Source organism: Vicugna pacos, chromosome 29 (genome assembly GCF_048564905.1).
Source record: "Vicugna pacos chromosome 29, VicPac4, whole genome shotgun sequence".
In the NCBI taxonomy this organism is placed as follows: Eukaryota; Metazoa; Chordata; class Mammalia; order Artiodactyla; family Camelidae; genus Vicugna; species Vicugna pacos.
The window spans coordinates 16,817,408-16,842,870 of NC_133015.1; the positions used below are offsets into that span (position 1 = coordinate 16,817,408).

The 25,463-nt window shown below is 36.3% G+C and overlaps 1 protein-coding gene across 2 annotated transcripts in view; it reads left to right on the forward strand.

Annotated features, from left to right (window-relative positions):
- ARFGEF1 (ARF guanine nucleotide exchange factor 1) overlaps positions 1–25,463 on the forward strand; it is a 97,996-nt gene that overhangs the window by 62,404 nt on the left and 10,129 nt on the right. For both annotated transcript variants that reach the window (XR_012065456.1, XM_072951851.1), the window contains exons 18-34: positions 85–256; positions 2,147–2,298; positions 3,566–3,694; positions 4,777–4,935; positions 5,177–5,327; positions 9,650–9,740; positions 14,515–14,555; positions 14,650–14,819; positions 15,178–15,329; positions 15,459–15,631; positions 16,589–16,749; positions 17,626–17,756; positions 20,146–20,275; positions 21,312–21,447; positions 21,530–21,668; positions 22,252–22,324; positions 25,212–25,344. Coding sequence is in view for 1 of the 2 variants with exons in the window: in XM_072951851.1 (XP_072807952.1) it covers positions 85–256; positions 2,147–2,298; positions 3,566–3,694; positions 4,777–4,935; positions 5,177–5,327; positions 9,650–9,740; positions 14,515–14,555; positions 14,650–14,819; positions 15,178–15,329; positions 15,459–15,631; positions 16,589–16,749; positions 17,626–17,756; positions 20,146–20,275; positions 21,312–21,447; positions 21,530–21,668; positions 22,252–22,324; positions 25,212–25,344 (2,293 nt within the window). In the remaining variant the exon portion in view is untranslated. The remainder of the gene's footprint in view (positions 1–84; positions 257–2,146; positions 2,299–3,565; positions 3,695–4,776; positions 4,936–5,176; positions 5,328–9,649; positions 9,741–14,514; positions 14,556–14,649; positions 14,820–15,177; positions 15,330–15,458; positions 15,632–16,588; positions 16,750–17,625; positions 17,757–20,145; positions 20,276–21,311; positions 21,448–21,529; positions 21,669–22,251; positions 22,325–25,211; positions 25,345–25,463) is intronic.

A 25,463-nucleotide genomic window follows, 5' to 3' on the forward strand; every position in this document is an offset into this window, starting at 1 on the left:
CCTGTCCTCAAAGCATTTATAAATTCTCTTACATGAGTATTTTTATGTTAAATTTTAGAAATTATAATGGTTTTTCATTCCTAGGTTAAAAATAAAATGACGAAGGAACAGTACATTAAGATGAATAGGGGTATTAATGACAGTAAAGATCTTCCTGAAGAGTATCTATCAGCCATCTATAATGAAATAGCGGGAAAAAAGATATCAATGAAAGAAACAAAAGAACTAACAATCCCTACAAAATCAAGTAAACAAAGTAAGTATCCACATCAACCGAATCCTGATTGTTTAGGAGGAAAAACGGGTTCTTAAAAAGGTTTTCACTTGGAATAAATCAAGTATTATTTAATTTCTAAGGAGAAGTATCGTAGGAACAGTTGGCTGATCCGATTGTCTTTTTTCCCATATCCTGAAGAAGGATAGGACTGACCAATGAGAAATTGAAAATGCTACGCAATACACGTGAATTAGTGTGCTTTTAACATGTAATTGTCCCTATAGGAGTTAAACTCGTCATGGATTTAGACATCAGAGAGATTGGTGGTCAGACTTTAACTCATTCTTTTTTTCTACCGCTTTATCATCTACAAGCAACTTATTTCTGTTGATTCACCTGTCATTACACATAAACAGAAGCCAGATATAGGGGTGATTCAAGGAGATAGGGAAGGTTAGGATGGTGGGGGAGCTCATGGGGTTGAAAATCACTTACAGATGCACCACGAATTCTCTCTCTGTGGAGTTCCTAGATCTGACCAGTCTTAGGAGCCAACTGCATAGGCCTGCTTCCATTCTCGATACTCCATACATATAAATGGTGGTGATTAAATTAGAGCTAAACTCTAACTACAGGAATTAAGTGAGGGTAGTGGCTCAAGAGTATAACAGTAACATGGAAAGGGAACTCCTGCCTTTTTGAGCAACTTCCACTTGTAAATGAAATCTCAAGTTTCACCTAACAAAACAGATTGTAGTAGCAAAATTTGACAGGAGAGAATCAAAAAGACTTGTGTCTTCTGTGTATTTCTAGAAGTTGATGAAAAACTATGAGAGTCAGAGATTTTGAGATAATGGTGGAAGGAATAGTGGAGTATAAATAGCCTAAATGTTAGTTAAGTTCTCCCTCGCTTTATAGCTGAGGAAACAGAAGTTCAGAGAGTTTAGAAAACTGAGAATCATAGAATCTATGAGCCGAGTGTAATGTAAAAACTTTTATTAAATCCCTATACCTAAAACCCGAAGGGTGGCAAAGCCAAATCCTGAACTCGGCATCCTTCACTCTTACTGCAGTCCAGTACCAGTCAGCAGTTTTCTTGGTCTTGTTGTCTTCTTCTGCTTCAAAAATTGTTAAGTATATTGATCAGGACATCTTTTTTGTACCTAAGTAGATGCCAGTTACCTGATTTCATCTTTTTCTTCAGAGCCAGATAATAAAATCTTCATACCCCTCTTTCTGTGGCCTGTTTGTGTGTGAGGGTGGGAAGTCACTGAGAGGCTGGATAAGGGAAGGAGGTGGTGCTGTGCTGAGATGTTACAACCATCCCAGAGTGTTAGGGCCACTGTTTCCTTGTTAACTCGGGATGCCACTCAGGCAGGGGTTCATACCTCTCTTCTCGTCTCCTAGCCCGCATTTGTGTTATTTCCCTAATATTTTCATTGTGGAAGATTTGTACCTGCTCTCTTCCCTTTCATAGGTTTTCCACACATCCCGACTCCTAGTTCAGGGTGTTTTTTAATTTTTATTTTTGGAGTGAAATTCATATAATATAAAATTAACCATTTTGAAGTAAACAATTAGTGGTATTTAGTACATTCACAGTGCTGTGTAACCACTGCCTCTATGTAATTCCAAAACATTTTCAACATCCCAAAATACAACCCTGTATCCATTAAGCAGTTACTCCACGTCCCCTCCATTTCCCCAGCCCCTGGCTGTCACCCCGGGATGCTTTTTGTTTCTATGGATTTACCTGCTCTGGGTATTTCATCTAAGTGGAGTCATACATTATGTGACCTTTTGTGTCTGACTTCTTAGGACTACTTTTAGTTAGTGCTAATTGGTGGTGTTTGCTGTTTTATCCTAAAATATCAAAATAGCATTCCTAAATGTCTTATATTTTAATGGTAATAGTGTTTGTTGTTTCAGATGTAGCCAGTGAAAAACAAAGAAGACTGCTCTATAACTTAGAAATGGAACAGATGGCCAAGACAGCTAAAGCCCTCATGGAGGCCGTGAGCCATGTTCAGGCACCTTTCACGAGTGCAACGCATTTGGAGCATGTGCGACCCATGTTTAAGGTAAGAGGTGCTAGTAACTTTTGGTTGCAGCGTATTCATTTATATATACTGCTGTTCAGCATATTTTTAATTTGAGAAAATGAAGTGATATAGTCCATTAGCATAGACCCAGAAGCGAAAGCTGTATTATTTAGGAGATAGCAAATAAAAATTTTTTTATTGTGCTGTACAGCAGAAATTGACACATTGTAACCAACTACTTCAATTAAAAAAAAAAAGAAATAGTTTAAATAAGTCAGAAGGCTTGAACTAGAAGTTAGGTACCGTGGCTTATGTACCTTTGTTTAGAAATTATACGCTTTTACTTCTAAACTTTCTCACGTTACAAGCAAAGCTTTGGGTAGTTCTGTATTCCTTAATACTAACAACTTTTTAGATCTTTAAAAAAATCCCAGTTGTCATTTCTATATCACACTGGTATAAACATTTTTCATCTGTATGGTTATATGGATACATAGCTTTCCTTCATTTTGACTTAATAAAAAGCAACAAATACTCTTGTATGAGACATTCCAAAGTTATACACACAGATGCACACACCAGTATATACACATATGTTTTGATATTAGGATTTTCAGTAATTAAAGGCAACTCTTTTTGTTTTATATTACAATTTCACTAGGTATTCATTCAGTTTTGATAAAACTTAGTGTCTGTTAGCTTTCACAGTCATAATAAAGATGTGTTTTATTGAACTATATTTTAAAAATATTGTCCAACTAGGAGCCAGAGATATCACTGGTTAAATACTTGACTACAAAAAATAATAATAATAATAATAAAGCTAAATGATGTCCAGGGAACAGGCTTAAAGAAAAGAGAGTGATGTAACTGTTACAAGTAGAAAATGGCTAAAGGAATTTTCTTGGAAATAAAAAATCTTTGAAATATTGCAAGGGACAAAGCTTGCAGAGAGAGATGAATTCTGCAGATGGGGGTAAAATTAATATAATTTATGAGTATTGACTATTCCCATTTTTTATTACTGTGAATAATTTATAGTTGCAGTGCTTAAAATATGCCTAGTGTGCTCTCCTGAATTTATAATCTTGCTCTCCCACTTATTTAAGCCCAGGCAGCATTAGATAGTTTCTCCTTTGTCTGAGAAATCTTTCCAAATAACTATGCCAAGGAACTCATTGCTTTTTTTCAGAACTTCTCAAATCATTTATTGTCTGAAAGCTTTGAGAAAAGTTAATGTAGTATTATCATAAAGTTTAATTATCATTTGGTGTTTGTAATACATTTCAAATTTTAATTTATCTAGTTGGCTTGGACACCTTTTCTGGCTGCGTTCAGTGTGGGTCTACAAGATTGTGATGATACTGAAGTAGCCTCTCTTTGCCTGGAAGGTATAAGATGTGCAATCAGAATTGCATGCATTTTCAGCATTCAGGTAACAAGGAATTTTACCTTTGTAGCCAGTCTGGAAAACGTAAATTACTTATGTCATTACTGTAGTTTAAGTTATTTCTTGTGTTGCAGTTATTAAAAACTAATTTCAAGTTTATAATGGAATTTAAATGAGTATTAATGTTTAAGTTTCCAAAAAGCTATGATAGAAAGGGTAATTCTTTATTGATGTGTCAAAAATTTGTCATAACTTTGGTTTGCAATTTTTTCTTTATAGAATATTAGGTATGTACAGTGTTTCCAAGAATTTCAATTCCTACATGGTAATTTGAGTATCTTATTTAAATATGGTACATGTTCATATTTATTGAATCATATCTTTTATATTTTATGTATTTATATATATTACTTTATAACTTTACCTAAGCCTAAGAACAAGTTTTTTTTAATTTTTTAATTGCAGTTTAATTTCTTTATTAATTTTTTTATGGGAAAAGGTAATTAGGTTTATTTGTTTATTTATCTTTAATGGAGGTACTGGGAGTCGAACCCAGGACCTCGTGCTTATACTAAGCATGAGCTCTACTGCTGAGATAGAGCCTCCCGCTAGAACAAATTATTTTTTAGAGATCAAGTATCTAGAACATAATTTTCATGGACAGTCCCTTCTAGTAATTTATATGCTTTATGTGATAATAAATTTTAGCCACTGCTTGCTTGCTTACTTTTTAAAACCCATTTCACATTTAATTATGAATGTTACAGCTTAAAAAGCACAGTATAGCTGTAGAGAAAAAATAAGCAGATTTATAAATCAGGTTTCTGCTAGTCCACACAGTCACTTGAAACATGAGTGCTCAATGGGTGTTTTTTTACTAAATGAATTATTGTCACTAAAATATCATTTTGATTTGATACTTCCATTGCCTTTCAGTTTTGAAAATTCATCCTTTTCTGCTTTGTTTATCACCTTAAAATTTAAGAAACTATAGTTTGAGGTATTGTATGTGATTCATGACTTGTAAGTTAAAAACTTGCTGAACAGGTAAACAGTGTGTCAGTAGGAATTAGAGATCACTGTGTTGTGTTTACAGCTATGTTAGTATACTTTTCTCTTTTTCATAGCTGGAAAGAGATGCGTATGTCCAGGCACTAGCAAGATTTACCTTACTTACAGTGAGTTCTGGAATTACTGAAATGAAACAGAAGAACATTGACACAATCAAAACACTTATCACAGTGGCTCATACAGATGGCAATTATTTAGGAAATTCATGGCATGAGGTATAAGCATTTCCTTTATTTTCAACTTTTCAATTTGGTTTATTATGAGCTAATGCTAAATACTCTGCCACTGACATGCTTAAGTGGGGGAGGAAATTAATTGAATACATTCAGGGTAAGTATATTTAGCTTTTTATAATGGTTTATAATGTAGTCTATGTTTAAATCGTGGCTTCATACAGGTAAATATTTTTGCAAATGTTTTTAACATGGAATTAAACTTTTCCTTTTTGTAATTAAGATTCTGAAGTGCATCAGTCAGTTGGAGCTTGCACAACTTATAGGAACTGGAGTGAAACCTCGATACATTTCTGGAACGGTACGAGGCAGAGAAGGATCTCTTACTGGAACAAAAGATCAGGCTCCTGATGAATTTGTGGGTCTAGGGCTAGGTGAGAATATCTAAAATTATTTTTATAAAATATCAAATTGTTTTTAACTTGCTCAGTATAAGTAACTCTTTTGGAGCAGTGAAATAGAATTAGAGGAATATGATAAAATGCTCTTTGGCTAACCTTATGAGGGGAAAGCAGGATAACACTGGAGAGAACCTAATCTTTTTTGCCTGGTCTAGTTTGCAACATTAAATGACCCTTAGTCTTAATCTCATAGTTGGGGGTGAGAGAAGGGTGCAGTTTAAAATTACCTGCTTTTACATAAAAAAGAATGAAATATTGCCATTTGCAGCAACATGGATGAACCTAGAGAATATTACACTTAATGCAATAAGTCAAACAAAGACAAATATTTTATGATATCACTGATACGTGGAATCTAAAAAATAATACAAATGAATCTGTATACAAAACAGACTCACAGACATAGAAAACAAATTTATGGTTACCTAAGGGGAGAGGGATAGGGGAGAGAGAAATTAGAAGTATGGGATTAATGTACAGACTACTATATATAAAATAGATGGATAAGCAACAAGGATTTACTGTATAGCATAGGAAACTATATTCAATATTTGTAGTAACTTATAATGGAAAATAATCTGAAAATATATATATATTAAAATTTACCTGCTTTTAAGACTAAGCAGATAACTTAAATGAGTGAAGGCTTGTGTAAGATGACAAATAGTTGGGCAACTGGAGAAGGCATTTACACTCAGAGTTTTAAAAGACACTGTGTAGACACAACCAAAGTCCTCCACCAGTGTGGAAAGCTTCCCGTGGGTTCCTGTGAACTCAGTGTGGCCAGGAGCTTCCAGATTTAACACAGGAGAGCAGAGGAAGATATTAGCAAAATTAGATACAGAAGAGCGAAAGACAGTGTATTTTTAGTCATAAATGAAAAGAGTTCTACCAGGGGAAAAGCAAAGTTTAGATTGTCTCTGACTCTGAGTGCTATACTTCTGGCTTTGAATTCTTCTATATTTCTTCCTTCTGTGTGAAAGTTACTTTTCTTTTCTGAGCTTCAGGTTCCTCTTTTGCAAACTAATGGTAATATCTACTTACAGAGTTGTTAGGATTAGGTAAAAATACATATACATGGACTTAGTACAGTGGTTGGTATATTAATGGTTTTTGGATTATTCTCTATTCATCTTCCATACCACTTCTAACCGAGAAACCTAGAGATGTGTCTTAAAGAGAATGGGAAGGAATACACCTGAGACCTAAGAATGTTACCATTTACCTTTTAAGACTTTGACTTGTAACATTATACTTCTGGACATTTTCTGTCTTTATCATTTAGTGATTTCTCTGTTGCTTGCAGTAAAAGTTCTTAGGAAATTCAGCAGAATTTCAAGCCTGAAATATGATCCATAGGGAAAGAAGTTAAGATGAGGACCGTGTGTGGCTTCAGGTTGGACTGGGAACAGTTGGTTCCCAGTGGTGATCCAGCTGTGGCAGCCAGCAGTGCAGTGTGTACCTCACTTGTATCTTAGAAACTGTGGTTCTGGGAGGTCCAGGTGTAGACCTCATAACTTGATGACTTATGTAACGTGGAAGTCTGACTCAGACATTAGAACTATAATTGTTCCAGAAGGTAGCATGAGATACAGATGAAAAATATTTACAGACCAATGAAATGAATGTGCATTGATTGAGTAGCTTTTGAAAGGTTTTTCAGCCTTTGAAAGCTTTTTTTTTTTGGCCAAGGGAGTAGAAGAAAGTCCAAATAAAGACAGGTGAAATTGCCAGGGCTCAATTTTGGCAAGTAACAGAAGTAGGTTATACTGAAAATAAAATCCCAGTGGAATATTCTATCTTTTATAAGCCTGAGTGGAAAAGAGAGAAATAATATTTGCTGATAATATCTATTGGTATACTTGAAAATGAATTAAAATTAATTTGATCACTGTGCTGTTGTGCTACTTGAGTTGCAAGAATATGAGATGACCTGCCTTCTCCCTTCAGGAAAAGGGAATTTACGTTAAAATATACACTCTTGGAATCTGGAAATGAAATAAAAATTTCAGCCTTCCAGGCCTCTCAGGCAGCCAGCCACTTCTTCCACCTGTCTCTCAGGCGTTACCTAGGCTTTCCCTTAGGTCACATACTTCTCTTGAGAGAGCAGTCTGTTGGCGTGGCCCCTGTTGGGCAGAGCCCACCTTTCAGGTTCTGTCATTGGTTACCAGCTGTGGCAGATGTCCCCCCGTCCATCTGCTCCCTGTCACCTGCTCAGATGCTTTCTTCAGGACTGAAGTTCAGGGCTGTAGTCAGAGCTGAAGCTGGAAGAGGGTGTGGTATAGACGATTGAACTGGTGTGGTCTGTATATCCTCCTTTGTTAACAGCATCCATGAATATATGTTTATCTGACTTTGTTAACTGATACGATTCAAGTCTGTACGTGAACTTTTTGGAAACATGAAACCTGTAGTTATTAAGAATATATAGCATATGATTATTAGATTTGAATTATATGCATACTGTTCTTTTATAGTATATACTAAAGTTTAAAATTTCAGTTGCTTGTTCATGTAAATCTTAAGTGAATATCACAACACCTACATCTTTGTTCTTACTTAACCTAAATATTTGTGCTTTTGAGTAATTTCTTTGGTAAAACTGAAACTGTTAGCCTACTATGTGTATTATGATACAGATACTTCAAAGATTTCACATATTTATGAAATAGTTTCTTTGGGTTGTTAGATATTTTAAATATTCTTTGATTTTGATGAATAGGTTTATTATTAATGATTACAAATTATTATATTTACATATAAAACGTATAGAAAACTCCATAGGAAAGACATTTATTTGATACACAAAGGAAGTTGTGTGATGACTGGCATGATTTTTTCTTCCTTAAACTCCTGTAACGTGCTGCACACTTCACGTGTTGCTTGACACTGTTGCCCTGCCAGCCCGGTTGTCTGCACTTATTTCAGACTTTCATCTTTATTCACTGTGTGACAGAAGTAGACTCTTTGTTTGTCTCCATGGCTCCAATAGCTGTTACACTGTGTTCCACAGATATTACCAGAATTATTTTTCAGAAAATAGATTGGATCATGTTATCTTCTAAAAGGTCTTAATGGTTCCCTGTTTTCAAAAGTAGTACATTCTACATGACAGTCCAGGTTCTGCACATTCTGTTTCTAGTCTGTGTTTCCGGCTTGATCTCCTGCTACCCTTCTCTCTCTCCTTCCTGGTCCCCTGCCAGAATCCTCCATTATGGCCACACCCAGGTGTGGTAAAATGGGACACCCCCATGCATACTTCCATTACTGTATATGTGCTGCTCTGTCTACCTGAATTGCTTTTTCTTTTTCCTTTCCCACACAATTCTCCTTCTAGGCCCAGTTTGAATTAATATTTCATCATATGTGAAGCCTTTACGTGAGCTGACACCACCATTCTCCCTTCCCGTATCGAAATTAGTTCTATTTAGCAGCACTTGTGTTACATGTAATTCATTTTAGCCACAAAGTAATCATTATATTATATTAAAGTTGGTTGTAATCCTGGTGAATTATTAACTCTGTGAAGACAGGGATCACATGTTTTTCACATTGTTCAGTTTCCTAGAATAGAATTTGAGTTCAGCTGGGGAAGAAAGCGACAGGGAGAGCAGTCAGGAAACTGTTTTCATAATCTGGGCCTGAACTTACAAGGGTCTAAACTGAGTAGTAATGAAAATGAATGAATGATACGAGAAAAAAGTCAAAAGAAAGATTCCATGATAGTGGAGGAAGAGAATGATATCAAAGATGATTGTAAGGTCAAGAGTTTGAAAACTGGGGAAATTGTTGTTCTGCTAACACATGGAACCAGTGCTGGGTCAAAAGATAAAAGATTCTTTTGAAAAAGAGGATATACAGCATACAGATAGAATCTCCAATAAACGTTGTGAACAGGGGACTGGAGATTAAGTGACAAGGCAGGTCTAATTACATGGAATTGGGAATCCTCCTAAGTAGGTATCTTTGGAACTGGGGTGAGTGCTGTGTTTCTTAAACACGGGGGGAGATTATGCCTAATGTCAGTAATTTTGTGGTCAGAATTCTCAGTGGCCCTAATCTCTGTGATCTTTGCAAGCGCAGTTTGTGTCTCTTAACTGTGTCTGTATACCACTTAGTATAGCTCAGTAAGCACGTTTGGCTCTGATGAAGGTCACTGATGCTGAAAGGATCGTTCACCCAAAGCTTTATTCATTAGGAAAATAACTGATTTTAGGAATGTGTTTTAATACGGTAAGTGTCTTCTTCCACTGGATTATTTTCAAACTGAAATGATTCTCTTTTATTTGTGCTAGTTGGAGGAAATGTGGATTGGAAGCAGATAGCAAGTATTCAGGAATCCATTGGAGAAACCAGTTCTCAAAGTGTTGTTGTTGCTGTGGATAGGTAAGGTGTTTGTTTTATTCCCTTTCAGATGAGTACTCTTTCAGTTCTGTAGCATTTAGACATATCTTGCTCATCAGTAAATAGGAAAAAAATTATTGCCAAAATATCTTTCCTTAAGTAATATAAGACTACATTGTGATGTACCGTGATTTAAATGATGAAGTAGCTATACTTTGCGTTTTAAGTCACAAAATATAGGAAGGAGATAACAGTATGAAAATTTAAGTGACAGTAGATGTTAATGAGCATTAGGGAAATGGTAACCTTGATTACTGTGAGAAAGAACACAATTTTTTTCCTTTATTTTAAAAAAATTTCCTTTATAGAAAATATACTCTCCTTATTATCCCTTTTTGAAAATGGAATGTAATTCGTTGTTCTGAGTGTATGATACAGGAGGACTGTGTTATGGGTGAAATGAGGGGTTGGCTGGTAATTCTTACACGTTTCTTTGAAAAGGATTTTGGAATTTGTATATTATACCCATTATCAGGTGTTCATCTTCAGTTTGTTTTCTAAAAGAAAAATCTATATACTGTGGTTTATTTTACTGTGGAATATTTAGTTTATTCTAGATTTTAATTCTCAGTGTGTAAAGCAATAGCTAGTGTTTTTTGAAGATCAGCTTTTTCCAGATGAATGCCCAAATAATTAAAGCTTAACATTTTACAGCAATGCCGTTTAATTTTTTTTTTTACCACTTCTGATAGAAACTTTCAAAAACATATGTAATCTTTTCCTGATGCCTAGAGACTGGTACTGATACATTATTTTACTCTGCTTTAGATGAAACTTTGTGCTCTAAGTATAGGCAAAACTAGGGTTCACTGGCTGCTGCCTCTGGAAATACTCCCTGAAACTTTTTCATTGAAAAGAATTTTAATGTCTGGTTGATTTCTTCTCCTTTTTTGTTTTTAGGGGAAGGAGGTCATTTGCTTTTTTCTCACGAAGGTTGGAAAAAGATTATGTATCATCTTATACCTACTATGTAACTCAAAGACTTAACACGTGCTTGGCACCTTTCAGAGTGCTTCCCATGTGTTGCTTCATTTAATCCTTTCAGTAGCCCCGTGAGATGAGTAGTATTGTCCTCAGTTTACAGATGAGGAACCTGAGACAGAAGGGAATTAGACACTTGCACATTCGCACAGCCCGGCGAATCTTGTCTTGATTACTGTGATAACCCTTTCATCAGTAGAGAATGCGAAGGAGTACGGCCAGGATGTACACGCAGGCAGCGTGTCTCTGAGTGCGCACTCTGACCTCTCTGCCTCTCTGCCTGCGTGTGCAGCTCCAGAGCAGTGTAACGTCTGTCCTGCTGCTACGGTAGATTTTTTCCACATGATTTTCTAGCCATCCAGAAAATCATTTTCATTGTCATTATGAGAATCTATTCAGGCAAGAGTCAACATTTGACTTATTATTTCTATAATACACTTTACATGACCATACCCAGTTCTAATGTATCTAACTGTTGACTGTCCCAGGGAGACATGTCACTCACTTGGAACAAATGACATGCCTCTCCATTTTAAGAAAATATGCTACTTCTAAGGAGCCTTAGGACAAATTCTACTGGTACTTCATTGTCTCAAACTCATTGTCACCAAATACTTATACAAACATAAATCCAATGTCCAATTTTATACAAAACCTCAATATTTAAATTTCACCTTAAAGTGATAGCATTAAAAATTACATCTTTGATCTATTATATGATTATATTATTCTTGCATGGTGCATATCACTTTCTCATTAAACTTCTGAATTCCTTTCTGAGCATCTGAGTTTGTTTTCACTTGTAATACTCTGATTCTAGTCCCTAAGCTAACTCAGTGAGGTAACCCTGGTATTCAGGACATTGTCAGGCGTCATCCTCGTGAGTTCTGCACTTGTCCAGTAAAAAAGGTCATTTCTCTCTCCCTGTTCTGAATAATCTGTTACGGCAAGTATAGGAACTAAACATGAAAAATAAAATTAATAACTTTGCTTATTTTTGTAGCTTCTGTTTCTTAATAGAAAAAAATTCTTGGTTCCATTAAAAGCTTTAAGATGGTAAATTTTTAAAATAATCTCCACTTTGGTATTAGAAATTCTGTACTATTAGAATTTAGGAGAATATAGGGCACTTTAACCTGAAGTACCTGATCCTCTAGGATTTGCTACGGTAGCATTTTCTAGGCATTGTTAAACTAGATCAGTTTTGTAAGTATTACTAAACTCTGCAGGGGTAGATTTTGTCCAGGACTGACTTACCTCTGAAAGTTAAACACCAGTAATTAGCAGCATAGTTCTTGTTTTTGTTACTGGTTTGTAAGCACACCAGATCTAGCTTCATACTGACCCATCGCACACTTTGGAGCACTCTGTCACCTGTCAGAAAATACGTATAGCTCCTTCCCAACTGTGTTTGCTCATGCATACCTTCCACTTGGCTCTAAGAAATGTTACCTCTGTTATTTCACTAGGAAGCCTTTTTGCATATACAGTAATTTAGTCTCCTTGTGTGTTGCATACAGTTCAAAGTTTATTTGATCCAGAATCTGCAGTTTTTATCTTTCTTTTTTTTTCATTGTTGCATTGCTATCATGTGGATGAATCAGTAATGTAGCAGTTTTTTTTTCCTACTCGTACTTTTCCTTTTCAGGGCATGTCTTTTAATATTAACACACAAGATCCTCGTGCTTCTGTCCTCTGCTTGTCGTACAGGGCATGTAGAACCCATGTCATAGACTGATTTTATGAAACACAGCTCTCTCCTCCTGCCTTAGTGCATTAAGGCTTAACTCTAAATGCCTCCACAGAATGCCGTGCTCCACCGTGTGGCTTTTCTTTAGTGGAGCATTACTAGAAATAGAGTGACCCTCAGAGGCTACCAAAGTGAGTAGGAATTTGAATGCCCTTTCCCAGGATGCATGTTCCCCCTACTTTCCACTGTCACCTGGGTCTGCAGACCCCGTCTGTTTGCTGATGATCCTCTGTCCTTGCTGCCTTCGTTCTCCACCATCTCCTTTAGAGGGTTCCAGCCTGTTTCCCCGGAGTTGCATATAATCCCCATCTCTGCTTCTGTTCTCACTGCTGTGCTCTTTGCCATTTGCTTCCTTCTCTGTTATTTTTTTTAAAGGTCTTTTTTGTTTCTTTTGTTCCTTTTCCTGTTGTCTCCTGTACTGTGTAGTTTTGACACTCTTTGTGGTATAGTTTTTATAACCATCGCCTTCCATGAGAATACCTCCTTTGAGAAACAGCTTACAACATTCATAATACATAGTCTGGTGAGTCTCATTTTCATTCATGAGAGGCTTGCAGACTTGTATGTCTTTAATTTCTGGATCCAGTCTAACTGCTGGGTTGAATGGGACCCTGTCACTCTTATTCCACGCCCGCCCCCCCCCCCCCGATTGTATGGTCAGCTAGATTTCTGAATTGCTGTTCTATTCTACACACAAGAGCAATATACAAAATCTCAAGATACCCATTAGCGAGAGGTCAGATTCTGAGTTACTGCCTTGTCAGTTTTTAAGCTGTTTTTTTCTATCTTGTTTTTGTTACTCATTGCAGGTCATATAGACATTCAAGGGCATTGAGGTCGAAAAATCATGATATACTCAGAACATTTAGACTGAGGTAGTAAGAAAAAACTAGGGTAAATTTTAAATGTTTAAATTATGTTTTGCTCAGGTAAGTGTGAGACAGTGTAGTAAAGCAGTTGGCAAGAGTGGACTCTGGTGTTGGCCTGTCCTGGTTTGAATCTTGGCTCTAGCATTTACTAGTCCTGCGACTTTCAGAAAGTTGTTAAATATCTTCGTGCCTCAGTTCCTATGTTTATGAAGTTGGGAGTGTAATACTGCATACTTCTCAGGGTGTTCGTGATTGTGTATGAACAGATACACAGAGCGCACTTAGGATAGTGCCCACCCTGTGATTGGCGGTATCTGTTACTGTTAGTTACTATGATTACTTTTATTTCTAAGTTTAATATGTGACCTGCTCCTGCCTTTAAGGTTTCCTTTTTATCATACAACTCCTATGATGTGCATTTTAAATTGAGGAATGTCAGTTCATCCTGAAAGTCACATCAAACCCTTGGTTACAAACTCAGAACATGGATAAAAATGCAGACTTGAAAATAAGAGGACCAGTATGTTTATGTGGAAATCTTTCATGAAACTTTGAAACACAAGAAAAGAGCTCAGTGAAGAAGGCAGGGCAAAGCTGGACAGCACAGCTTAACTCTGAACATTTGACTACCCTAAGAAAAGTGGTTTAGCCACTTGTTGGTTAAACTGTTGGAGGCTATTTGGAACGTTTTGTTAATCGCTTGTAATTTAACATAAATGAGTTGTTAAATCAAACGTACATTGTTAAAATAAGGTAGAATTTTTCATTTTAAGAACATGCTTAAAGCTAGTGAATACTCAGGAAAATTGAAAAATCTACTCTTGTGTGTATGCTAATTATTAGTTTTACAAAGTAATATTTTTCTTGTTCTTAGATTCTCATAAGATACCTATCCTAGTGTTTTTAAATTTATTGATACAATTACAACAATGTATTTGTACTCTAATATACTGTTGATTGCAAAGGAGGGATGGAGAAACATCCAGCTACACTTGTTACTAAACTATATGATAAACAAAAAATCATTTCACCTGATTTTTTTTGTTCCCTTAAAAAAGATAAAAGTAGCTAGTACCCCAGTCCCCTTTCTTTTGAATTGATGTATCTGAATTGAGACTTTATAAATTTTTGAATTATGTTTTTTGGTTTTTTTTAGAATATTTACAGGGTCCACAAGGTTAGATGGCAATGCTATTGGTAAGTAGGTACATTTAGTCCACTTATAAATTAACTTATTGGCTAAAAGACTTGAAAGTTAAGGTTAAAAAATGTTAATCTGTTTATATTATAGTGGATTTTGTCCGTTGGCTCTGTGCTGTGTCTATGGATGAATTACTTTCCACTACACACCCAAGAATGTTTAGTCTACAAAAAATAGTAGAAATATCGTATTACAACATGGGAAGAATAAGATTGCAGTGGTCTCGAATTTGGGAAGTTATTGGAGATCATTTTAATAAGGTATTTGAATAATTATAGGATTTGCTTAATTTGTAATATTTTTTGTTGTTTAAAATTTTCTTATCATAATCTAAGACCTTTTCACTTTCCAAACAATTTTTTATTACATTTTTGTGATTAAATTTAGAAAACCCTTCGAGTCCTGTTTTTTCTTTTAGAAAGGATTACTCTAGGTTTTAAGAATTTAGTTAAAATTTGTTCTTCCTTTTGAGAAATATTGTTAGCACACTTAATGCCTTATGAAGAATCTTTGGATTTACCTGTCTATGCTGTTAATTTAATATTTTTCTAAAACAAAAATAAAGACGTATACTTTCACTGCTGACATTAGCACCCTATATTTCTGTTGCCATTGCAGGTTGGCTGTAATCCTAATGAAGATGTAGCTATTTTTGCAGTAGACTCCTTGAGGCAGTTGTCAATGAAGTTCTTAGAGAAAGGGGAGCTTGCTAATTTCAGATTCCAGAAGGATTTCTTAAGACCTTTTGAACATATAATGAAACGGAACAGGTATTATATCTGTTGAATTGCTTAAAATCAGAAAAATACCATATTATTTTCCACAGCAGCGGGACTAACAGAAGAAAGGGAAAAAAAAAAATGATGAGTTTTATCCAAGCAATTATATTAATATTTTAGGTCTCCAACGATTCGAGATATGGTTGTACGGTGTATAGCACAGATGGTTAATTCTCAAGCGGCTAACATCCGGTCCGGATGGAAGAACATTTTTTCTGTATTTCATCTAGCTGCATCCGATCAAGATGAAAGCATAGTTGAACTTGCGTTCCAAACAACGGGGCATATTGTCAGTGAGTATTCTCTTAGCTCTGTTCAAGCTAAAAAGACAAACTTAAATGTGTTCAGAAGATAATTTAAGTATACAGTTATGGGCCTGTCATGGGCTGTAAGTTTACCAAGTTTTGCCTACAGAAGCAGAGTAAATAATGATACAGTATTATCATTATTATAATATAGTTAACATTGAATGTTTACTATTTTGCAAGCACTGTAAGCACTTTGCATGTATTTTCTTCAATCTTCATAACACCTCTGTGAGATAAATAGATTTATTATCCCTACCCCTGTTTTTTTTTTTCTTTATAGATTAGGAAACTCAGGCCCATTGAGGTTAAGTAATTTGTCTAAGGGCACAAAACTGGTGAGTGATAGAGCTGAGGTGCAAAGCCAGAGAGTCTTAAGGCACCTAAGCTTTGTTTCTGGTAGGCTGAGTGCACAGCCTCTTCTGACTTTAAGGGAGAATGAGATACTAAGAACGTAAATTAAGCTTATCTAGATTATGATGACTATCATCATCATTCACACCAAGAATAATGAAATCATCATAGTTGTCATTTATTGAGAGCTTGCTTGAATTAAGTATTGTGCTAAGCACTTTACTTACATTTTATTTAGTGCTTCAACTATCCATTGGTATTTCATCCCCATTTTATAGATTAGGAAACTCAGATACAGAAAGATTGAGTGTAATTGTGTATAGTCACTCAATAACCATTGATTTTGGTATACCACTCTGTTAGATGCTAGGCTTCTAACAGAGTTTCCCTTTTCCCACTGCTCAAGGCAGTCAAGTAAGTGGTCAAGACAGACTTTTAGGCCCATGTCTGGTGGACATCAAAACCGTAACCTAAGAAGGTTATATCTAGGTTTAAGATCTGTTACAACTAGAGGTTGGTGTGTGGGGTACAAATAAGAATAATTGGAAATTGGAAAATGATCATTTTTTGTTACGTTGTTCTCTCTTATAGCGCTTGTGTTTGAAAAACACTTTCCAGCAACCATTGATTCTTTCCAGGATGCAGTGAAGTGTTTGTCTGAATTTGCATGCAATGCGGCTTTCCCAGACACAAGTATGGAAGCAATTCGACTTATTCGCCATTGTGCAAAATATGTGTCTGATAGACCTCAGGTATAGCATCATTTAGTGACAAAATTTTACTGAACATTTATTTCCAGTCTGAAATCTAAGTTTATTTGGAAATTGAGGGTATATGAAGCATTTATTTTTCAGTTAACCCCAGAATTATTTGAGCTTGATTCTGAGTTATGGTTACATTTGTTGAAGATTTCAGGTATTTTTCTGAGTGTTTCACTTCTATTAACTTTTTTAATTTTCCATAATAGCTTTCTAGGATAAGATGTGTTGTAGTCCCATATAGATAAGGAATCTGAGGCACAAAGAAGTTAAAAAAAATATGCCCCTGGGATAGTAAAGGAGACCTAGGATTTGAACTCAAGCCTGTGTTTTTAGCCATTACCTTAATGTACTATGTCTTACCTATCGTGCTCTGCATACAGAAGTTCTCTGTGGGAGGGTGTGGGCTTAAGCACTGAAGTGAAAGGTTGAATCGGCAGCCAGGCTGCCAGCTTTAACTTGTGTGTCTGAATCTGTCTTTGTAACTGTCACAAGGAGAAGTGATGCTTCATAGATCTTTACTGCATCCTGTCATGGACCTTTGGGTGCTTAATACCTCTTACATCTGCTCATGTGATCGTCACACCTCCCAGTGTGCTTGGGGTGGCTGCGTGGTGTCGTCCCACTTAAATGATAAATGTGGAAACCTGAATAATGCAGAAAGCTGGTGACGGAGTTGCAGCTAAAACCAGCTTTTGAATTCTGTCCATGACCTGCAGGCAGTTGTAGTCTCCACCTTAATACAAGTTGTTTATCAGATTGCTCGCTTTTGATTTGTAAAGCATTTAAACATTTTTTTAGGAGAAAATAATATGTTTAATGTATAGGCGTTACGTTTTGCCTTTAATAAACCTGCCTTTCTTCTTGAAGGCTTTCAAGGAATACACAAGTGACGACATGAATGTGGCACCTGAAGACAGGGTGTGGGTGAGAGGATGGTTCCCAATTCTCTTTGAGTTATCCTGTATCATCAATAGATGCAAATTAGATGTAAGAACCAGGTAACAATCAGTATTTGTAATTAAAATTCTAAAAGGCTTATTGTGATGTTAATCAAATTAACTTTTCTTATGTGAACACAAGTTCAGTTTTATCAAATGTAATTATTAGGCAGATTTTAAAATGAATTGAGCAACAATAAAAATGGAAATAAATTACTTTTCCTTAAAATATGATTATGGCCTTCTTTGAGTTTTAGGTTCTTTGTTAATTTACACATTGTCTTTTCATACATCTGTTTCCAATCAGAAATTGAAGCTAGTGGCAGAATTTTATTTCCTGACGAATGATAAAAATTTCCAAATGCATGTCTTTGGTGTATTTTAGGCAAAGAACTATTTCTCTTTAAAGACTGTCCAGTAACAGTTTTGAATAACTTAGGCCTATTCAAAAAGAATTTAACTCTCTCAAAAGTACATTCTCAATAAAAGAACTATATGAATATATAGTCCATTTGTAAAGAAACTATTATGAATGTAATGTAATCAGACAAGTGCTCAGCCCACTCTTCTTATAAGAACTTGTTATATGAACTTGTTACATTCCATATCAATCCAATAGTATAGTTTTTCTCACCCTGTATTTTTGACCGCCAGATTGAAGTGACCAACTTGTGTGTCTTGGTATCTGTCAGCAGTGCTTGGCATGAGTTCAGTATTGTGTTAAACAAAATCCCTCTTTTATATATTCCCGCCTCCTTTTTAGTCCTTTGGACAGTTAGATTTATTGGATTTTTTTTTAAGTCAGAAAGAATACAGACTTGTAACAAATCAGTGATAGAATGTAATTAAAGAATGAATCTCTCCTTCCTCCCCTTATGTCAGAAGCACACTCATCCCCAGCCAAGGTTAAGTTTGTTTTATATCCTAAGAAATTTTTCATTTTTATAGTATCATTTGTTACAACAAATTTTTATGAAATAGAAAATAATCTAAAATAGGACTCAAACCTTGGGAACTTGTCATAGAATTTAGTAATCACAAGAACATATGACTTTCTTTCTTTCTTTCTGAGAGCAGGCAGGCTTAGGTGAAAGGCTCTAACGTTTTATTTTGCATTTAGGCATTGAGAAATTTTTGTTGGTGGACCTTTTAGGAACTTTGATAGAATTCAAGACAGCCGCCAATTGATGTAACTCTAAATTATTCAGATTTCCAGCTTTCAAATGTCCAGCCACTTCAGTAGAGCAACTGCCATGTCATAACTGAAAAGTCTTGTAAACTCAACACCCTCTCCCTGCCCTTGTTTATTTATAGAAATCGGTTAGACTCAGGACCTATCTGCTCTCTTAGTCTCTTAGTCTGTCCTTGTCTGGGACCACGCTACGTTGCTTCTCACCATACCCTGTGTTCCAGATTATGGATGAGTTGTGAAAGAGAGGAGAAAATATGTGTTCTAGTTGGTAAAAAAAAAGAGAGAAAATATGAGTAAACTTTGTTCAGTGATGGCTTTTTCTTATCTCATTCCGGGATTTGGAAGGGCAGTTGTCTGGATTACATTTTAAAATGCAGCACCATGATTTATGTAACACGCTAATTACAAAGTACTTCCATGTGTATTCTCATTTGAGTCTCTCAAAATTCTGTAGATTTAGAGTTAAATAATTAACCCGGAGAAACTTTGTTCCAGCTTACTTCCCTCAGACTTTTGGAAATACAAATCTTTCCTAAATGGAAGGGTACCTATAGTTTACTAGAAGAGATTAATGTGTAGAGAAAAGATCAAGCTTTTTAATGAAGACTTTATTCAAGAAAGATAGTAAGAAATCAGGAAGGCAATTTTGAGTTTTAGTTTTAATACTTACTCAGAAGAAATGAATGGAATACTCTTCATTCAACGAATACTTCACTATGTATCGAGCTGCTCTGTGCCTGGGATACAGCAGGAAACAGGCACCCTGCCCACATGATATTCCCCCCCCCCCATATAATATCCTTTAGTTTGAGGATATTATATGAACAATTAGAGTGTTGGCTAAAAATTCATATAGCTCTTTGAAAAAGTTTTTCCAAAATCTAATTTTAATTTGTTCTTAGATTAATGTCAGTATATTTTCTTCCACAAAATTAATATTCACCCAAATGATGATCTTCCTCAATCTGTAATTTCATTTACAATTTTAAAATGCTGAAATGATGGGATGGGAGTGGAAGAAAAAGAAAAGAAAAAAATTTTTAAGACCAAGGCCTTTGGAGTTTTTCCCTAAATGATGCATCCTAAGGAAGCCTGTTTTAAAGCTTAAATCTCTAAAGCTCACGAAGCTGTTGAAAGCAAAGCTTAAAGCTGGTTGTTAAACTTTGTTTTCAATAGTTTTGTGAACTATAAAAACTATTTTAGGAGGGGGATTTTGATGTGATATGCTTTTTTAACTTTTTTTTTTTATCGTTTTAGGGGTTTAACGGTAATGTTTGAAATAATGAAAACTTATGGCCACACTTATGAAAAACACTGGTGGCAAGATTTATTTAGAATTGTCTTCAGAATCTTTGACAACATGAAATTGCCAGAACAGCAGACAGAGGTAAGAGAACATGAAATTTTCATGTAACACTCAAGTCAAAAGGCTCTCTTTTTCTAATACATTTTAGTATTTCAAATTAAATGTAGTGAACAGAAAAAAAAATACTAGAAGGTTTTTCTTTAAGGCATTATAATATAGTACGTCTTTATAAACAATACGATTTGGGGGTAGAACTGAGTTAATGAATTGGGATTTTGCTTTTGGTGTTTTTAATTGAACTTCCAGTATCTTCCTCATTTTAATATTGTCACAACTAAAACATCAGTAGCTTTCCTTCGTATTCATAGTGACTTATTCTGAATTAATAAAGAATACATGGTAAGTTTTATTTGTTTCAGTGTCTTTCACTACACACAGTGATAGGTACTCATTTCAGTTAGTGTGGGGAGAGAATAGCAGGTCTTCGTGTTTTGGCCCATGTAGTGGATTAAATGCAGATTTAAGGCCTCACTGACCTGCACAAAACTGCTTTAGACCTACAGGTAGATGCTTAAAATGTCTTAGTAAGTAGACATATGTCTATGCACTGGCACAAAACCATATATAAAAATCATCAATTCAGATTAATCATTTATGTATTTGAGAAAAATAAAGGAACTGCTTACACCAGTTTCATTTTAAACCCATGCTAACCCCACTTGGGTAAGTTCCTGTTACCTCCTTCCTGTTTTTCTTTTATGTTCTGTCATGTTCTGGAGCATGGCCAGTTGTTATTAGTGCCCCTTGTTTGAAAAATCACAACATTAATAGCAAGACAAAGCAGTAGTGGTTTTTTTTCTCTTAAGTGGTTGTTTTTTATGATTAAAACAAAAAGTACAGAAAATAGTTGAATCATTTTATACATAGATGGTTATGGGATAATGAAGAGAAATAGATACCAGATACGAAGTCTCTGAGATGAATGTAATATTCTGGAGGGAATTAAGTGCTCTGAAAGGAACACAGGCTTGTGTTTTAAGTATGCAGCGTGTTTCTTTTCTAATTCTAGTAGTTGATGAACGGTCTGACCTTCGTTTAATGCCTGTTTCCCCCGTAGAAGGCTGAGTGGATGACAACAACTTGTAACCATGCGCTTTACGCGATCTGTGATGTGTTCACCCAGTATTTAGAAGTACTTAGTGATGTACTTTTGGATGACATTTTTTCCCAGCTCTACTGGTGCGTGCAGCAAGGTAGGTCTCTACTAGATAAGTGACACAAAGTGTTAAATGTGACCCTGGTAATACACAAATGAATTGCTCTTTTCTTTTCTAGACAATGAGCAGTTAGCACGATCTGGTACAAACTGCTTAGAGAACGTTGTTATTCTGAATGGTGAAAAATTTACCCTAGAAATCTGGGACAAAACTTGCAACTGCACCCTGGACATCTTCAAAACCACGATCCCACATGCGTAAGACTATTTTATACAACTTGATGTTTGTATATTGAGTGATGGATATAAAAGGTTTGATAGTACCTAGTGATTTCTCATAATGGAAATCCTTTTTAAAATATCTCAGTGTTCCATGAATTTGTATTTATTTCGTAAAACTCCTATAAACCATAACAGATACATGAATAAAATTTTTTGTAAACCAAAACCTTTAGTCTGAGCATCCAAAATTTGGGTCATAATGAAGTGATTTTATCAGATTTTATTCATACAGTTTAAACCAAACAGTAGTTCTGAATTGGAAAAAAAAGCTCAGCATTTATTTTAGTTCTGTAAATTTAATAATCTAAGGAAAGTTTATTTGCAAATGTTGTATTTTACAGTTAATTGTCATCTCTTTCTAAGGGATAAGTTTGTAATTGAATTGTAGGGGAAGTTTTACTGATGGGGAAGCTAAGACATAGCCTCGCTGAGTGACTGTTGATGGCACCTGGGTTGTTTGTAGGACAACTTGAACTTACTTCCCAGCTCATGTCATTTCAAAGTATGCTGGATGTGGCATGCTTCCCACTCTGATTGCTGTGACTTTGGTGTTTTAAAGGCTCTTGACCTGGCGTCCCTCTTCAGGAGAAACTGCTCCCCCACCTCCATCTCCTGTGAGTGAAAAACAGTTGGTAAGTTTTAATAACTAATTTAAAATATGCTTTATTTAACTGTCTGTGGTAAGTAATTTTACCATAGAGTAAATTCTTGTATATGAGCCCAACTCTTCTAAAAAGGGGGCATAAAATATAGATGGTGTGAGACATAGAATAAAATGATTTCAGGAGTGCAAGACGCAGGTACCGGGTTACTACATACTGATTCACATACCAGGCTCAAGATATTATTGGATGTTATTTTATTTAAACTTTCCATTTTGATATAATTTTACCTTTAAGTTACAAAAACAGTGTAAAGAATTGTAATATACCCTTCACCCAGCCTGTTTGTTTCCTAGGTCTGCCATAAATTACTATAAACTTAGTGGCTTCAAACAACAGAAGTTTATTCTCTCACAGTTCTGGAGACCAGAGGTCCAAACTCAAGATATCAGCAAGGCCACATTCCCTCCCAAGGCCTTAAGGGAGGATCTTTCTTGGCTTCTTCTAGCTTCTAATGACTGCTCACAACCCTTGGCATTCCGTGGCTTATACACACATCACTCCATCCTCTGCCTCCATCTTTACATAGCTGTGTAAGGTCAAATCTATCTCTCCTTTCTCTTATAAGGACACTGGTCATTAGATTTAGAGTCCACCTTAAATTCAGAATGAACTTATCTCAAGATCCTTAACTTTAAAGACCCTAGTTCCATGTAGCCTTCACAGGTATCAAAGGTTAGGACTTGGATTTACCTTTCTGGCACCACAATTTAGCCCACTAACAGTCTGCCCTCTGGTGCCCAAAAGTTTATGTCTTATCTTTTGGACAAAGATACTCACTCTGTCCCAATATCCCCAAAAGTCTCAACTTACTACAGCATCAGTACCAAGTCCAAAATCTCATCTAAATCTCATCATCTAAGTCACCTAGATCAAGTATGTGGTCTATTCTGGAACAAGATTTCTCTGCATCTGTGGACCTAGCAGACAGATTACATGCTTGTGAAATACAGTGATAGGCAAGCATAGGGTAAATATTCTCATTCCACAGGGAAAAAATTGGAAGAAATGAAAGGGTCACTGGTCCTAAGCAAGTTCAAAACCCAGGAGGGCAAATTCATTAAATTTCAGTGCCTGAGGATAATCTCTGGGGCTTGATGCTCTGCCCTCTGGGCCCGTGGCTTCTCCCTCTGACCAGAAGGAGCTCTGCAGCTCTGCCCTCTGAATGTACTCCTTTCCTTAAAAGTTAGCACATGTTTGCAGTTAAGGAGCTCTGTCAACCCATTTCTTGCCTGAGGAATCCCAGAAGCCTGACAGCCTTCTTTCATTTCATGTTTTTTCTGTCCCTTTCAGTACAGGTTGGTATGTTTCTGCTGGTATACTATTCTCAAAATCCTGGTGTATGTCAAGAAAATCCACACCATTAAACAGGAGGGTTATCAGCACATCTTCCTGGATAACCCTGTCTCTTTTTCTGGCTTCTGCTTGTTTGGAACCATTAGTCACACACCTAATCGCTTCCGCAGACAGTTGTCCAGCTATCCAGGGCATGCTTGCTAACATTGAATTGCCCGATTTTAGCGTCCTTTGCAATCTGGATAGGTGAAGAGCCTCTCAAGTCATCACATGCTAGTTTCTTTTTGCTTAATGCATCTCCTTACTCATGTTTTTCTGTAATCACTAAGGGGAAACCAGGCCACACCTTCAGCACCTTGGAGATCTCAGCTGCTTATCCAAGTCCCTCACGTACAAGTTCTGCTTTCCACCCAGCAGTGCAGCACAGTTCAGCCAAGTTTTCTGCTGCTTGTGACAAGGGCCACCATTCTTCCAGTATCCAGTCACATGTTCCTGGTTTCTTTCTGAGGAAACGCCTCTAACATTCATATTTCTATCGACATTCTATTCACAACCGTATATATGTTCTTCAGGATGATAGAAGCTTTCTGTACCATGCATTTCATTCCTTCTGAATCCTTATCAGAGTTGAGGTTAACGTGTTTTTCTACCAACGGTCTCTTCAAGGCACTTTACGTTTTTTTCTGTCATATGCCTCAGAATTCCTCTAGCCTCTACCATTGCCCAGTTCCAAAGCCACTTCCACATTTTTAGGTATTTGTTACAGCAGCATCCACTTCATGGTACCAAAATCTGTATGTCAGTGTTGTACCAGAGAAATGGAGCCAGTAGGCGATTCCTACATCTGTATCTGGGACTGTTACGTCAGAATTTCAGTTCATCTTGAAACCAAGTTCTGTCTCCTCTCTGGGTGTGCTGCACGCTGGGACAGTGTATGGCCAGAAGAGCAGTCACGTCAGCCACCATCTGTTGTCCGACACTGTGCTTTTGCGTTGCATTTGTTACCTACGTCCTTAGCAAGGAAAGGGTCATCTCCATTTCAGATCAGAAAACCTCAGCCCAGGAAGAGTCATTGCTTTTCCAAGGTCACACATGGCTGGGTCTGAGTTCTGGTGCAGCTCTGTTGGATTTGCATGTCAGCTTCTCTTCATGACACCACTCTCCTAGTTGGTCACCTTCTCACTGACCTTTCTGGTCACTGATTTCTTAGGTGACAGAGCATCCTTCCCTAAACGCTCTCTTACAAAGCTTGCAGAGATCCGCGCCGCCCCCCCCCCTGCCCACATGCATGTGTTCTGTTTTTATCTGTTGGTCTGGAGTGGTGTCAGGCCCATGCCCATCGAAGGTCAGAAAGGAAGCTTTTCTCATAAAGATTATCAGCTCTTACCCATGTTTAGGTAATATTAAATAATTTTTTCATTCTGTCCATAATTGCAGTGTGTACAGTGTCATTTTCATAGGGACACAATATAATTTTCTTAAAAAACAGTGTAATAGAAACTTTTTCCTCATTAGCCTTTATTCATTTTACTTATAATGAATTTTTTGTTTGTTTTACTAGGATACAATATCGCAGAAATCTGTAGATATTCATGATTCTGTTCAGCCGAGATCTGCAGATAATAGACAGCAAGCTCCATTGGCTTCTGTCTCCGCTGTGAGTGAAGAAGTCAGCAAAATCAAACCCACAGCAAGTGAGTTATTCTCTTAATAAAAACAGTGTGTTTTGTTCTGTGTAGGCAGGGTGTGAGATTCGTGCTTCTGCCTTTACCAGCAGACGTGCTGTAGTCGGTTGTGTGGTCGCTTTGTTACT